General features: G+C 39.7%; 1 protein-coding gene across 2 annotated transcripts in view; it reads left to right on the forward strand.

Moving 5' to 3' along the window:
• Positions 1-6,931: 6,931 nt before the first annotated feature.
• Positions 6,932-16,768, forward strand: part of LOC143283233 (uncharacterized) — a 30,198-nt gene continuing 20,361 nt past the window's right edge. The window contains exons 1-6 of one of the 2 annotated variants that reach the window (XM_076589410.1): positions 6,932-7,080; positions 12,561-12,607; positions 13,594-13,705; positions 14,728-14,975; positions 15,621-15,773; positions 16,399-16,546. In XM_076589410.1, the coding sequence (XP_076445525.1) occupies positions 6,954-7,080; positions 12,561-12,607; positions 13,594-13,705; positions 14,728-14,975; positions 15,621-15,773; positions 16,399-16,546 (835 nt within the window). In that variant the 5' untranslated portion in view covers positions 6,932-6,953. The remainder of the gene's footprint in view (positions 7,081-12,560; positions 12,608-13,593; positions 13,706-14,727; positions 14,976-15,620; positions 15,774-16,398; positions 16,547-16,768) is intronic. The other variant, XM_076589415.1, reaches the window with a different exon arrangement.

Here is a 16,768-nt window from a genome sequence, read left to right on the forward strand (position 1 = left end):
AAGCTATTGAAACTGATCTGCGTGTGCTTGCTATCGATCCGCATTATTTCTTTTCAGTATTCTACACAAGGTCAGCTTATCAGTAGTATCAAATACGTTCCCACACAAATATGTTATAGGAACGAGACAAAGAAAAAGAGTCATCGTCGACTCCGAAGGACAACCACGATAAATGAATTAAGATTATAACATTGATTGCTGAATAATTAAAATGTTTATAACAAAATTCACTTTTAATACCTTAATATAATATTTTAAGCAATTTATTCTGAATGTAGCTTTAGTTATGGGTTTATGTAAAATTTTCAATACAAAATTGTCTTTAAATCTTTTTTTGGAATTTATTAATCATAAAAATAGAGTATCACCGCACGAAGACCTTTTTATTTCCAGTTTTAATCTTAAACGAAGGGGAAATAACTTTTGCCTGGCAGAAATGTCCCCTGTTCACCGAAAATATCTAAATATGCTATTCGCTTGAACTTTTGTAAATGATTGCCACGTAAGTCCCAGATGTGTTTTCTGTGTATAATTGAAATGTTTTTCACAGTTGATTCGATCCAAAGATGTGTTTCACGAATATACGCTTAAAAACGGAAACAGAAAGTATTGACCCGAAAGACTCCTGTCAAGGGTCATCTAGAAGACTGGAACAAACTTCTGTGATAAATTGCTACGCACATCTTATTTTCACACACAAACACGGAGTTCCTTGATGTCACGACATCAAAAAACTGTATTCTACGCCATTGTGTGAGAATGCTCCTGAGATGGTGCGGAAGAAAATAGCCGTTCTTGTGAGCACAAACTGTGTGTTTGTGCGGAGGGAGTAATCATTATCACTGTCGATAACGCTTGCACGTGGGAAGAGGAAGAACAGAATTGCAAATTATTCTGCTTTGATATGCTATTCTATCCTGAATATTCTGAATAAATGCTACATACATATAAACATTTTCGTTTTGGGGTTTCTTGTGAGCTTAAAATAGTTATTTTATTTGCGCCAGCATCTTTTCAAGCAAGAGTATACATAAAGCATCTGCGCCTAACTAACCAAACTGCACCTAGTGGTGTAAAGCGAGAATTTCACAAGAATTAAAAAAAGAAAAGAAAAATAGTTAGTTATATAACAAATGGCACTGTTTGCTTCCACGCTTCAGTGTTTTTTGTCTACACATGTTGATTTTGAAGTACCCCTTTTCTTGTATGTATGTATCTATCTATCTATCTATTTTATAGTTTTATGTCTTTTAAGTATTTAGTAATATCAGGTGATGTATTGTCCCTCTTGTACTTACATGTGACAAATCATTTTCTCATAATTTTTGTTAGGGTACTAGAAAAGTATACAACGCACAACTGCTCAGGCACGAGTCTCGACTATTTGCGAAGGGAGACTACTCTCTCTCTCTCTCTCTCTCTGCCCTCTTCCCATTACGCTTCCCTGGTGACAGTAAAACTACTCGACCAGTTGCTTTTATCTATTTCTCTTACTGTACGCGAGAGAATGATACAGAGCAGGGGGGATCCTGAGCATGCGGGTGTCAGAAGAAGAGCTGAGCTGGCGCGAGGGTATATAAGGATGAATGAGATCAGAAAGATACTGTGGACCAGAAGCCTCAATGGACTTGAAACAAAGAGAGACGACTTTGTAAATAATTCTTTCTTGTACTGGGAGCCAGTGTTAAGCATGAAGAAGAGGAGAGGCATAATTAAATTTAGAGGAACGAAAAACAAGACGAGCAGCATGGTTCTGGACTTTCTGAAGCCTAGCAATGAGGTAGCTGGGTGAACCGACAAGCAGGGAATTACAATAATCCAGGCAGGACAGCACAAAGACACAGAGGAGAGTTCTGGTTGCATCTTCAGTCAAGAGATGACAAATGGAAGCAATTCTGTGAATTTCAAAGTAACACAGTTTGCATATATTTGCAACATGCTGCTGATAGGAAAGAGGCTGGTCGAGTATGACACCAAGATGGCAGACAGAAGAGGAAAGAGGAATGTCAGTGTCACTGATGGAGACTGAGGAAGGAAGAGAGACTGAGTGGAAAAGTCTATACCATGCCACCTGTCACACACCACACACTGTGGGGAATACACTATACTATACCACCTGTCACACACATCAAACTGTATACTATACCACCTGTCACACAACTGACAACACTATACCATATCATAAGATCAACAAATACACGCGCAAATGGCTTGGTGTCCCACCTGGTCTCACTGGCGTGGCACTCTACTGTCATCAAGCAAAGCTAAAGCTACCTCTGAAATCCCTTGTCGAAGAATAGAAGGTAGGGAAGGCAGGACTTCTCAGCATGCTTGAAGAGACAGTGTTGTGAGATCCAACCAACCCAAGCTGAAGAATGGCAGGAAATGGCACACACAGTGGTGTGTGACAGGTGATATCATATAGTGTGTGCCCCACAGTATGTACCCCACACTAGTGTGCCCTGCAGTGTGTACCCCACAGTATGTGGTGTGTAGAAGGAAGGTGGCAGAATGGTTAAGATGCTTACCTGCCAATACAATGTCCGTGAGGGTGTGGGGTTGAATCCTGTTCTTGCCTTTTCTCCCAATGTTTGACTGGAAAATCAAACTGTGTCCAGTCATTCAGATGAGACAATAAACTGAGGTTCCATGTGCAGCATGCACATGGTGGACTGAAAAAGAACCCATGGCAACATAAGTGTGTTGTGCTCTGGCAAAATTCTGTAGAAGAAATCCAATCTGATTGGTACACAAACATACACTCAAGGCCTGATTAAGTGCCTTGTGTTATGATGTTAATCAGGCATCTGCCTGGCAGTTCTGGTGTAGCACACTGTATTATACCACCTGTCACACACACCATACTGTACTATACCACCTGTTTGTCTTGAACAAAATCTATGAACACCTAGACAAATCAAATACCTGTGTCCGCTTGATGTTCTTTGATTTTTCTAGTGCTTTTAATACAGTTCAACCTCACCTCTTAGCAAAAAAGCTGATGCACATGGGACTCGCTTTTCCGACGATTTTATGGGTTTTAGACTATCTTACTAAAAGGCCTCAGTTTGTAAAATTTAATGATTTTATGTCTACTGTCTCTTTCACAAACACAGGTGCACCACAAGGCACAGTCCTCTCGCCTTTTCTTTTTACCTTGTATACGGCTGAATGCCGAAGTCTGACCAATTCGTGTCCCCTCGTTAAGTTTGCAGATGACTCCGCACTGACAGGACTTATTACTGATGACGATGACACTGACTACCGAAGAGAAATTGACAGGTTTGTGAACTGGTGTGAAGAAAATTTCCTTGAGCTGAATGCTGGCAAAACCAAAGAGCTTGTAATCGACTTCAGAAAAAAGAAATCAACTTTAAGTAAAATCATCACAAAAAATGAAGTGGTCGAACAAGTAGACTCATACAAATATCTTGGTGTGATAATCGACAATAAGCTGTCTTGGAATGAAAACTCAACTGCACTCATTAAAAAGAGCAACAGTCGCATGTACTGTCTTAGAAAAATGAAATCTTTTAATGTATGCAAACAGATGCTCCAAATGTTTTCCACATCTGTTGTCTGTTGTGTTTTAACATACGGAGCCGTGTGCTGGGGGGGAAACGTGACCAAACATGACAAAGACAGGCTGGAAAAAGTCATTAGAAAAGCGGGTGGGGTGGTGGGTATAAGACAAGACACCTTTAGTGACATGCACAATAGAAAATTGACTGACAGACTAATAACAATTTTGACCGACGAAAGACACCCACTACATGATGACATTAATAGCAGAAGGTCAGACATAAGTGGTAGGTTTAGAGCTCCACGCGCAAGAACATTTCGATACATTAATTCATTTATTCCTACAGCCATTCGCGCACACAATCAAAACATCCAATACACTAAGTGAACCCTCCCACCCCCCAAGCCCCCTCGCCACAGCGACACCTGAACTTCACCAGCAGACGAGTGTCTGGGAGCAGACATTATGCGTGCATGTGGGACTGAGCGGGTGAGCACGGGCAAGCAAGCATTTCTCTGTGTGTGTGTGTGATCGGAAGTGATTTTTAAATATTTTCGTATTTTACTTGAATTTCATGTATCTTAATGTTAATGTTCTAATCTTATTGGCGTGACATATGTTATGTGCATGGATACGTTGTTTGTGTGTGTGTATGAGTGTGTGTGTGTGTGTGTGTGTGTGTGTGTGTGTGCATTTTACTTATATATACGATTTATTCCCTTGATGTTTTTATTTATGTATTGTTGTACAATACCTCATGGTCTTAACGTGTGTGTGTGTGTGTGTGTGTGTGTGCGTGTGTGTGTGTGTGTGTGTGTGTGTGTGTGTGTGGGTGTGTGTGCGTGCGCGCGCATGTAATTTTTAGTAATCTTATACCCTTTTTTTGTTGGATGTTTTCATTTGTTAATATTGTTGTGCAATACCCTATTGTCTTAACATGAGTGTGTGTGTGGGGGGGGGGGGGGGGGGGGGGGGTGGTAGTATATCGTCAGCTATTGGGAATTCTTATTTGACTAGTTTTAATCTCTTCTTATGTTGCACATGATTTTATGCCAGTGTTTACAATGAGCCTGTGATTGCACAACTTAATTTCCATGTGGATTAATAAAGTGTTCTTGATTTGATTTGATTTGATAGCATATATGAATTTGTCCAAATGCAGTGACACCTCCTTGAGCAACTGAAACTGTGTGTGTGTGTGCATGCAATAGACTCTGTGTGTGCATATACTAATCAAATTAGAATCTTTCCACTCTTAGTGATATTAGACATGTGTGTGAGGGGGTGGGGTGGGGTGTGTGTGTGTGTGTGTGTGTGTGTGTGTGTGTTGGGGGGGGGGGTCAAAAGAAACCTATCACTTACCTCACTAATTTGAAACTTCATAGATAATGAAACCATGAAAAATGATTGTTCACATATTTTGTGAATGCAGTTTCTTTCATTTCTTGCATCTGTATGCATTTGTTGCTTTGATACCACAACATGAGCAATGTGTTGTGTGTCCTTGTATTGTATTTTCCCTGGTGACGATTGATCTTTGGTTGTTTTCAGTTTTCAGTTGTTTGTAGTTGCATTTCCTGTTTGTTGTAACAGTCCTTGTAGTGTGTGTGTGTGTGTGTGTGTGTGTGTGTGTGTGTGATATATATATATATATATATATATATATATATATATATATATATATGGAGAGAGAGAAAGAGAGAGAGAGAAAGAGAGAGAGAGAAATCAAATAGATAAAAACTTAAAATAACATTGGGAAACCAAATGAAAAATATAGGAGTAAAATAAGATAGAATAGAAAGATACAGAAAGACAAATGATCAAAAGAAACAACAAAAACCCAACTGTGGGTGGGTTGCATTCAGTGAATTTACACACACACACACACACACACACACACACACACAGAGATACATAAAGCAAATGCATTAATTCCTGGGCTCCACACTTCATCAGTAAACACATATACCCAGGCCCCACCCTCCACAGACATTCAAACACATATACTGCCCATTATTAACTCTGGAGTTTTGGGCAATAATTAAGAACCACCACTCTTGTCTGTTTTGGGCCAGTCTCTTAATTGTACCACCATAATCTTGAGTTCTTTCACTGTTCTGTGCTGGATGTTTTTTTAGCCTTCCTCTCATGCATCCTCTTTGCTTATTTATCATCATTGTTTTTTGCTTTTTTGTTTTTTTTGGTGCGCTTAGAGTTCACTTCATCAAGATTTTGCACCTTATAAATATTATTATTTTTAGTAGTAGTATTTTTTATCTTTTTTTTCTTCTTTTTAAAAATTTATTTATGAATTTATTTTATTTTATTTTATTTTTTTCTCAAGGCCTGACTAAGCGTGTTGGGTTATGCTGCTGGTCAGGCATCTGCTTTGCAGATGTGGTGTAGCGTATATGGATTTGACCGAACGCTGTCCTGTGCACATGCATAAATGTACACATACCTGTGTGTACATTGTCATCTTTTCACAATGCATTGCTCAAATAAAATGAAATGATAAATATTTCAAGAAGATGTGTGTGTGTGTGTGTGTGTGTGTGTGACATTGACACAGACATATCTTGTTGTCCATTCAGCAATTAAGACTTTAAGACTAAAGGAGCCAAATTCAGTCTATTTAGAGATAATGCAAACAGAACTAAAACTCTTAAATATCACATACACCGATGCGTGCATGCATACATGAATGAAATGCATGTGTGTGTGTGTGTGCACGCAGGTGCGCACACACGTGTATATGTGTCTGAGAAGGGGAGACTCAGGTAAACAGAGACCCTGGGGACATTCAGAGACAATGTGAATAGAACTGATAACCTACTAAAGATCATATACACTGGTGCTGGCATGTGTGTGTGTGTGTGTGTGTGTGCGCGCGCGCGCGTGTGTGTGTGTGTGTGTGTGTGTGTGTGCATGCTAATATGTGTGTGTGTGTGTGTGTGTTTTCAGAATGGGAGACTCAGGGAGAGAAATATACAGAAAAGATTATGACTACAGATAAATCAGGGTCCTCAAATATTTTCATTCACATTTAATCAATACTTTCATTTCATATCATTCCTTTTTTCAAAATGTATTAATCATTGAAGTGTTTGTTTTGTTTTGTCATCTATACACAATGCATTTTGTTTTGTTTTTTCTTTGAAAACGTACGAAACTGCTTTGCATATAAACTTGTGTTCTTACTTTCTAAACTTGATAAATTTATTTTCAAGCCGAGTTCCCATGATATGAATGAACAATACATAGCCAAACATTTTTGTATTGTGAACTGTCTGCTGTACATGATAAATCAAAGCTGAATATTTTTCTTTCTTCTTTTTTTTTGTCTATCCATGTCAAATAGTCACGTGGTGATAACGAACACTCCACCACCGCACATGCGCAGTTGTCATTAAAGCAACGAGACGGGAAGATGGAGTCGGACAGCGAAAAAGATGTAAACGAACCGCATTTTAAACGTCAAAGGCTTGATATGGAGAACGGTGAAGCTGCTTCATCATCTAGTCTACCAAAAGAACCAGATGATTTAGGTAAGAAAGGTAAATACCTTTCGTTTCATGAATTTTTGATGCATTACTTCCACTTCAAAATGGCCGAATTTCTCACTTGTGAAACGGAAGTCTTGGTTTGCCGATACTCTTGGTAAAGTTACCGTAAACACATGGGAAACAGAAACAAGGGAATGACGAAACGCACATTGTATAAATCACCCATTTTAACACCCCCCACCCCCCCTTTTCCCCCCAATCCACGCACAACGTCTGGCGTTTTACTTGTTAAATTCTTACTGGAGACAATTGCGGAGACCGCTGAACATTGTGTAAAGATTCAAGTTCGGGTTGGAAACAATTTTAGTAGCATTTAGTTTGTTTCGAATGGGCGTAGAAAGTGCAGACTTACATTCAGAACAATACATTAAAGCAAAGCAAACAAGGCATTGCTAAGATCGCTCGTGCAACCAAACCCACATTTTGGTTGACATCACTTTCTGTTTGCGTTGTCATTATCAGTGAAGGCTGCTTGGCTTATGTCAGTTCTAGAGTTTACAGCACCTCATTTCTTTTCTGACAGGACATCCAGAGCACTGCATTCTGGGAATGGCCTACCTTGTTGGTTGGGAGCAGTCCAGTATCTAGTGTAAACAAATGAATGAGAAATAATTTTTGATAGTGTTGTTCATTGTTAGTACTTATCTGGGGTAAACGTTTCGACGTTACCCAGGTTGTTCAAATCAGAATAGCTTGTTCGGCATCATGTACTTCCGGATAAAAGTTTTCAGGACTAGAGTTGATTTCTGGATAAGAAAAAATCAAATTTTCTTTGGGTTGTTTCTGGATCACTGAATAATGAGCAAAAATAGTTTGGCAGACTCCAGTTTGCAAGCTAGGGATTTGTCTGCTGATCCATGATTTTTATTGGTTAAAATTTCTTATTAAAAAAAAAAAAAGGTTTCTGCTGGGAAGGGAAAACACCCATAAAGAATCAGTTGTTCTCATTGGTTATTCTCTCTTGGCTGACTCCTCTCAAATGTATCTTTCATTTTTAGTGGTCAGCATTGTTTTCACAGAAATCAGCATGTGGTGTGAGTTGTTTTGTCATGTCTTCGCTTGTACAGATTGCAGATTGAGGAGATCCGGATGCTGGTTACAGATCTGCTTACCCTTCTGTTCTTGGCAGTCAGTTGCCTTTAAGCCTGCTCTTGCCAAAAGAACATTCTGCTATAACCAAACAAAAAAGGAAAGAAAGAAAATGAAAACAGAGAGGCTGTTTTTTTTTGTTTTTTGTTTTTTTCCCTACAGTAACAGGCAATGCCATTTCAGAGATCTGTGCAAATATGGGGAGAAGATTCTGGGAGAGGGAAGTCAGGGATGGCAGGCTTTGACTGTTTGAGACTTAGTTGTGCCTGCTGTCGCCATCCCCCACATAGATACATACACAGATGGGCACATATATGATTTCCTTCACAGATTTGCAAGAAGTAGCATCTGATGTCAATACTATGAAATTACATCAGCTGATGATAAAGCAGACTTCATTGCTGTAGGTTATATGTTGTCTAGATCTGGGATCTGAAGCCAAAGTACCAAAGATTCATCCACATAATGTGCATGAAATATTTTGTCTTGTTCACTGGGATCTGAAGCCAAAGTACCAAAGATTCATCCACATAATGTGCATGAAATATTTTGTCTTGTTCAAAAGCATGTGCAGCCTCTGACTCTCATATGGACATCACTACATTTCATAGTCACTATTGTCCTGTTCTGGCATGGCAGTATTTCTCTCTTCCATGACATCATTCCATGGGTGGGCTTTTGATCCGTTAGAACTCTGTGTGTGCGTGTGTGAATGTGTGTGTGTGTGGCCGGCATGCGTACTCATGTGAGTGTGTGTGTGTGTGTGTGTGTGTGTGCGCGCGCGCGCGTGTGTGTAGCCAAGAGTTGAAGGAGTGGAAGGACAAGATGTAGTAGGGGGTCATTGATTCAAAAATTATAAGTACTAAATCAAGTGTGTCAAGTGTGGCCCCATCCCTCTCTCCCTCTCTTTCTCTGTCTGCCATTTTTCACTGGCACTGCACACACACACACACACACACACACACACACACACACACACACACACACACACACACAGTGCGCACACACACACTCAATGGCACATGGTTATGTCTTAGTTCTTACCATCTTATTCAATTGAGAAACAAACTGCAAATGGCAAGGATGTCATTACCAGTCTCAATGATTGCTTCACAGATATGAAGTAAGCATAAAAATTAAAATATCTATCAAATTGTTCTTTACTTTAAAATATACATCAGATGTGTACATATTGTATAATACTTTATTAATAGAATATACTGTACATTTTTGTGAGGGAAAGGAGGAAGAGTAAATTTATAATGAAGCGTGAATACTGGATATTTTTTCCATCAGATTGAACTTAAACACTTTGACGCTGGTACTTGTCTGCCCAGTCCTTGCTGGCCTTTTCACATTGGTGGATATTTGTAAGTAGGAAAAAAGTCAATAATATTTTTAAAAGAAAAAAAAGATTAATGTATATATTTTTGTGTACATTTAGAGAGCAGAGGATGCCCCTGTATGTTGCATTCATTGACCTCACCAAGGCCTTTGACCTAGTCAGCAGAGATGGCCTTTTCAGGGCTCTTCGAAAGATCGGCTGCCCCCCCCAAACTGCACAGCTTGATTGAGTCCTTCCACTCCAACATGAAAGGGACGGTGCAGTTTAATGGTAACCTCTCCAAGCCCTTTGACGTACGCAGCGGTGTCAAACAAGGCTGTGTCCTCACCCCCACCCTATTTGGAATCTTCTTTGCTCTTCTCCTGAGACATGCATTGAGCACAGCGCAAGAAGGGATCTACCTGCGGACCAGATCAGATGGCAGGCTCTTCAATCTCGCCCGCCTCAGAGCAAGGACAAAAGTCTGCAAAGCCCTCATTAGACATGCTCTTTGCTGATGATGCTGCAGTTGTGACCCACACCGAGCAGGACTTGCAGTCACTAATGAACCACTTCTCCCAGGCGTGCAAAGATTTCGGTCTGACCGTCAGTCTCAAGAAGACAAATGTCCTAGGCCAAGACACGCCATCTCCACCAGCCATCACCATTGATGACTACGAGCTTGAAGCCATCCCTCAGTTCACCTACCGTGGGTCCACCATCACCGACAACCTCTCCCTTGACACCGAGATCGACAAGAGGATCAGGAAGGCAGCCACAACGCTAGCCCGCCTCACACAAAGAGTGTGGACAAATCCCAAGCTGACCACGAAGATAAGGATGGCTGTATACAACACCTGCGTCCTCAGCACCTTGCTATATGGCAGTGAGGCGTGGACCACACATGCTCATCACGAGAAAAGGCTCAATACCTTCCACCTGAGAAGCCTACGGCGCTTACTCGGCATCTCACGGCAAGACAAGGTGACAAACACCGAAGTCCTGACTCGCGCAGGCCTCCCGACCATGTACACCATGCTGAGACCGCGTTGGCTGCGCTGGCTGGGCCACGTTCGCTGCATGGAAGATGGTTGCATCCCAAAAGACATCCTTTATGGAGAGCTCGCCATGGGGCAGAGAAGCATCGGCCGCCCACAGCTGAGATACAAAGATGTTTGCAAACGTGACATGAAGGCACTTGAGATCAACACTGAGTCCTGGGAGGATCTTGCAGATGACCGCAACAAATGAAGAAGCACTCTCAAGAATCAGCTACGGATTGGTGAGGACAAACTGTCAGCTGCTGCAGCAGAAAAGCAAGCTCACAGAAAAGGGACAGCAGCCGACAGACCAGCATTAGCTTACACATGTGATCGCTGCGACAGAGACGGTCTCTCTCGCATCGGTCTCTACAGTCACAGACGACGCTGCTTGGTCAAAGCAGACAGCCCAATTAGACATTAGGTCGGATATAGTTCTACTCTATCCATGGTCAGCCATGACTGAAGGAGGCCTACTACTAGTTAAATGGCCCAAATTATTGTCTGGAGGTTCTTTCAGAAATCAGTATTATCAGCCAGGAAAAGGCCTAATGCCTTACAGATTGGAAAAAAACTACTTTCTGCAGTCCCCCCAGCAGGGTGTTGCCCCTGTACTGCACCAGGACATAGGCGGCCCCTGGACCCCGGCCTTGTTTTCATGGTATTTTTCTCTTCAGCTGTTCCCCAGCCTGTTTGTAAAGTTGTGGTTTTACATTGGGGAAAAAAAACAACCAATCACCTTACCTTCATTATTGACATCATGTTTATTACATGCCAGTGAGAAAAATAGTATTAGATAAACAGGGAAAACTTGCCGAAAATTTGCGTCTGCAACATGTTTTACAACTGTATCAGTCTATGTCCACCATCTTGCCTCAAACTCAGTTTCTTTGGGAAGCATGTGACATGTTTAGCTGCTTTTGTTATGGAGTACTTTGCTGTAAAATCATAGAAGAGAAGAGAGAAGGTTAACAGTTTGGATTTTAGCATTTAAGTTGTTTGGAAATGCTGGTCTGATACGGATAGGACTTGTCATCATTGGGAACATATATTTCAGCACAAAAAATTTGGTTCTGTATAAACTTGTTTTCTGACAGTGAGTTCCTGGATGTTCCCACGCTCAAATGGCCTCTACTACTAGTTGGATGTGATGCTAACAAGAAGAAGCAGTGTGTTTATTTGTTAATGAACTACTCTGCATGTTTGGGACTATACGTTTTGTCCTAAAATCTGAAGAGCACCAGTAGGGCTTGAAAATTTCCTGTTAAATCTGTTTTTGGCTTTTGGGTCCTGTTTTGTATTGCATTACTTCTTGTCATAACAGATTTGTCTGTGTGAAATAATGCAGGCCACTCTTCCTGGAGAGAGCCCATTGTCATGTGCACTGTTCAGTACAGCGTCACCTCCTATTTTGTTTGTATGTTTTTGTTAGTGGATTTATTTCTTTTTGCTGTCAAATTAGATTTTTCAACAGAATTTTGCCAGGGATAACTCTTTTGTTGCCATGGGTTCTTTTGTGAGCACTTAGCTCATGCTGCACATGGGAGGAGAATAAAAATTGCAGTCCATACATTATTTCATGGGATTCAAACTCGTGGACACTTGCTTGCTGGTCAGGTGCATTACTACTAGGCTACCTATGCATCTGTTAAGTTCAGTAATTCTCTTTCTGACATGGCAAATAGGATGAGGGGTTAAAGTTCAATGTCAATATTTGGATAAATAGAAGGCATATACTAATTATAAAGCTTATTTCTTCAAATTCTTGCATCCACTTTTCATTGAATAATGACTGGCCATGATGGCAGCAGCATCTGGAATGAAATTCAAAGTCACAACATGGCATATGATGAATAATGATAATAATTGATATATATTACTTGTATGATGCAAACTCTTCATATAATGGACTCTAAGCACCTCAAAGCACCAATAATACTACCACTGTCAGTTGTGACAAAGTCATATGGATATTACCCCAAAGATGTATGAATTTGGTTTTTGATTTTGGTGTGCAGATGACGCAGGTTCTGAAAGTGATGATGGCAGCACTGAGGACCATCAGGTGGGTATATGTTTTGCCTGCTGTGACGGAGAGACATTTGAATAAAAAAGACTTATCACCACCAGTCTTAGTAACACTTCTTATTTTCCTGATTTTAAAGGATTAAGCTCATCATTGCTCAGCTTCAAAATCAGATCAACAATTGAGCAAGGCAGAAAACTCCAATGACTGGGGCACAGAAGGTAGCTTCATGAACTGATCATTGGAAGTTGTGAATCTGACATGGTCAGATGCATAAATATCAGTGTGGGATTAATCTATTTTGCACCCAGAATCAAGTGTGCTTTAGGCTCAGCTTGGATGAGATGAACACAGTCAAAAAAGTCTCACTTGATGGACGCTGAGGACTTCTGAAAGTATAGCTCAACTTTTCTGACACTGCTAATAAAAGAAAACAACCCAGGATATATTTGACTCAAGGCATTTTAGTTTTACAAACAATGGACAAAAAATAAACTGTATATATGTTACACACATTGTTACATGAAGAATAAGCTATGCAATATAAAACATTTCAGCAAATTACAAAGCAGAACTGGTACCAAGACTACCCGTTTGGAAATCCCTATGCTAGTATGCACCCCCCTTCCACACCTACACACAAGCCGCAGTCCCCATTCCCCCCCTCCCCACCAATGATTGCAGGCTTTTGGTTGACTTGGGATGTTTAATGACAGAAGTATATATTGTCTCAGGTTTAAATGGATACAACATGGTGATTACCATCATGAGTACACATATTGCAAGGTGTGATATTGTACAGTTTGTGCAAAAGATACAACTGGAAGCACTGTTTAGTACATTTTTTGTGGTGGACACTCCAAACTGATCTTTTGTCAATTATTCAAGGGTATATAAGATGAAAAATCAAAATTGGGACCCATGCAAAACATCAAATTTACAGGTAAAAATATATGTTGGGCTAATAACTGTAGGGATAAAGATTGTGTGAGCAGAATGTTTTGAGTATACTGATATTTTTGCAGGGTGGGGAAGTGGACCGTGAGTCGGTTGTTAGTGGAGATGAATTCAGTGAGTTGAGCAACTTGTCTGGGCTGGATGACCAGTGTGATGAGGCTGCGTGGCTCCCTGTTGCTGGTGAGTTGCAGGACTGATTCATTTTGACCATAGTACATACTGGAGTTTGTAAATCTAAGCATTTTAATGATTCCTCATGAAGAGTTTACTTTGATTCCTTTATAGCTATAACACATTTACAGGAAAAAAAATTAGCATTTACCCAAAACTGAGCTGGAGAATTGCAAGGTAGTATATTTTGTATATTCAGACAGAACTATCTTGCGTGCAGTATGTGGATGGTTTGCACGTCAGGTCAAGGGCTAGTTTCACTTTATATGTGACTCGGAGAAGTAGCCATTCTGAAACAAAATACTTGTGGCCTTATAACCCACATTTCTAATTTGTTTAAAAGTCATGCAGTTATGGAGTGAGACAATCTTTCAGGTTTAAATTAGTTTAACGTCACTTTGTCAGTGATAATATACAGTCAGCTTCATTTAGTACAAGTCATATGAGATGTAAGTTCTTGCCCCCTAAGAGATGTGACATGTCAGCAAGAAGTAGACACTGATGGAGCTGAAGACTTGAGGATCTCCAGTTCAGAAACAGTCTCAGAGAATTTGTTTCTTTGCAAAAGACACAGCAGCACCAGTTTCAATATTTATTAATCATTTAAGATTGGTTTCTTTAGTTGAAAAAGCTTTTGTGGTTAGTACATTGAAGTTCCATTTCATGGTGCAAGAAGAGATAGCAACCACAACATTTGCCAATTATTGAAAATAAGTGAATAAATTCCACATAACATCTGTTAAGTTTTCGGAAAGATTCATTTGGTTATGTAGAACATGTCATTAAGTTGATTAACGATAGGAATACTGTAGTGTATGTTCATGACTTCATCTCAGTTGATTTTGTAGAATGCTTGTAAAAAAAACCCGCAAAAACCCCCCAAAAAACAACAAGAACAAAAATAAAAAAAATAATGCAAAAGGAATTAAAGACACTGATGTTCATTTACTTCTGGTACATTTGTTTAATGCAAGATTGTTTTGTTCATAGATCTGTGCACTTTAATGCAGTGTTTTGGTACTGTTCTCCAGGTCCCATAGCCTGGGTTCAGCGTCAGATGTCTTTGGGAACGGATCCACGAGATGTTATACAGTGCTACTTGGGTGAGGATGTTACGATCCCACCTGACGCTGATCAGTTAAACCTGTGGGAAATGGTCCTCACCTTGCTTTTGGAGACAACAGCAAACCGCACGAAGCTAAGTCACATCAACACTATGCAGGATGTTGTGGAACTCTTAAAGAAGTGCCAAAACATTATTGTGCTGACTGGTGCTGGGGTAAGGACATTCTTTCTTTCTTTCTTTCTTTCTTTTATTTGTGTGGATAAAGATAAAATGGGCAGTTTATGGTGTTCTCTATAGATATACTTAAAAGAAAAAATGTCCTTTGTCTGACACAGGGAAAATTGAGATGATTGTTGAGAACTAGATCACTTATTCAAAAACCTGTGGAAAAAAGGGTATGTTTTTTAATTCATTTAATTTCTGTAATTCATTCTTTCACGCATTGTGTAATATACAAAATACATGCACACAGAAAGAGGAAAAAACAAAAAAGTGAAATGAATTGTCAAACCTTGAACTGTTTCCACTATTGGTCTGTTTTGACCCTAATTCTTTACACCCATGTAATATGACTGTTTTCATTTTCCAGTCTTATGTTCTTCTAATCTTGAAGCAGAAATATTATGATAGCATTTTCCACCACCAGTTTAGCAACATCTGTATTATTTTTGTGATGATTCATATTGACAGAAGATGTATGCCTTGACAGCATTGTTTTGGCCATGAATATATTATTGATTCTTCTATGTTTTCTGCCTTCAGATAGAAAACAGTTGTCTGTATTAAATGAAAATCAAGTTGTAGTTATAAGTGGATTGCCATGACAGCATCAGAAATATTATGCTTTGTTTTTTTCAGGTCTCTGTGTCATGTGGGATTCCGGACTTCAGGTCCCAGAATGGCATATATGCTCGCTTGGCTGAAGATTTTCCTGACTTGCCCAATCCACAGTCAATGTTTGATATTAATTATTTTAAGTCTGATCAGAGACCCTTCTTCAAGTTCGCTAAGGTGGGTCTCATACTTTGGTTGATTTTCATTTATTTGCTTGTTCTCTTGTTTCTGTCTGTCTCCCTCTCTTACTTGCTGGTCAGTTAACGTGTCTTAGGTGTGTGTGTGTGTGTGTGTGCGCGCGCATGCGCACCTTTGAGGTATGAGGTATGTGAGAGAGTGTGTGTGTGCATGTGCTGTTGGTGCCCATGAGAGAGAGGGAGAGAGAGAGAGAGAGAGTGTGTGTGTGTGTGTGTGTGCATATTTTTAGCAAGGTTGTTGAGGAAAATTATGTGAGAAATTTTTGTAATATATTTTAAGCATAAGTATGTATAAACATAGAGAGAAAAGCATATAGCCTGTGATGTTTTCATTGTCAGTTGGTACAGGATGTGTGAAAACTGCCGATAATGTAGAATTTTCCTTTATATTTTCTGTTGTTAAATTTCACTGTCTCTGTTTGGTAATACATATGTATGGGTTATGCACTTGAGGTCAGTTGCGCTGAATAATTAGAAAAATTTGAACTTGCTTTTTTTTTTTCTTTCTTACAATATTGTACATGAACCGTTTTTCAATGTTTATTAAGGGACCATTTTAAGGCAGTTCTTGTGCCATTTATGTAATTCATTACTTTTTTTTTCAGGAGATATATCCAGGTCAGTTTGAGCCTTCACCATGTCACAAGTTCATCCGACTGCTTGAGACTCATGGAAAGCTGTTGCGAAACTACACACAGAATATTGATACCTTGGAAAAAGTAGCTGGTGTGGAACGAGCTATTGAGTGTCATGGTATGTGCACATAGCTGTTTGGTGGCTCGATGACACCTTTTGTGTTTCCTTGTTTACTTTTCATTTCTGGTTTAATTCTGTTCTGTTTCAGATGTTTTTGTTACATCGTCAAAACGAAATGGAAGACAGTGAAATCTGTATTCTCTGTCTGGAACTGTTAATTGTGCATATTTGTGAGAAAGTCATCAAGTGAATTGGTAAACTGGGGTCTGTGATAAGATG

Source organism: Babylonia areolata, chromosome 1 (genome assembly GCF_041734735.1).
Source record: "Babylonia areolata isolate BAREFJ2019XMU chromosome 1, ASM4173473v1, whole genome shotgun sequence".
Lineage (NCBI taxonomy): Eukaryota > Metazoa > Mollusca > Gastropoda > Neogastropoda > Buccinidae > Babylonia > Babylonia areolata.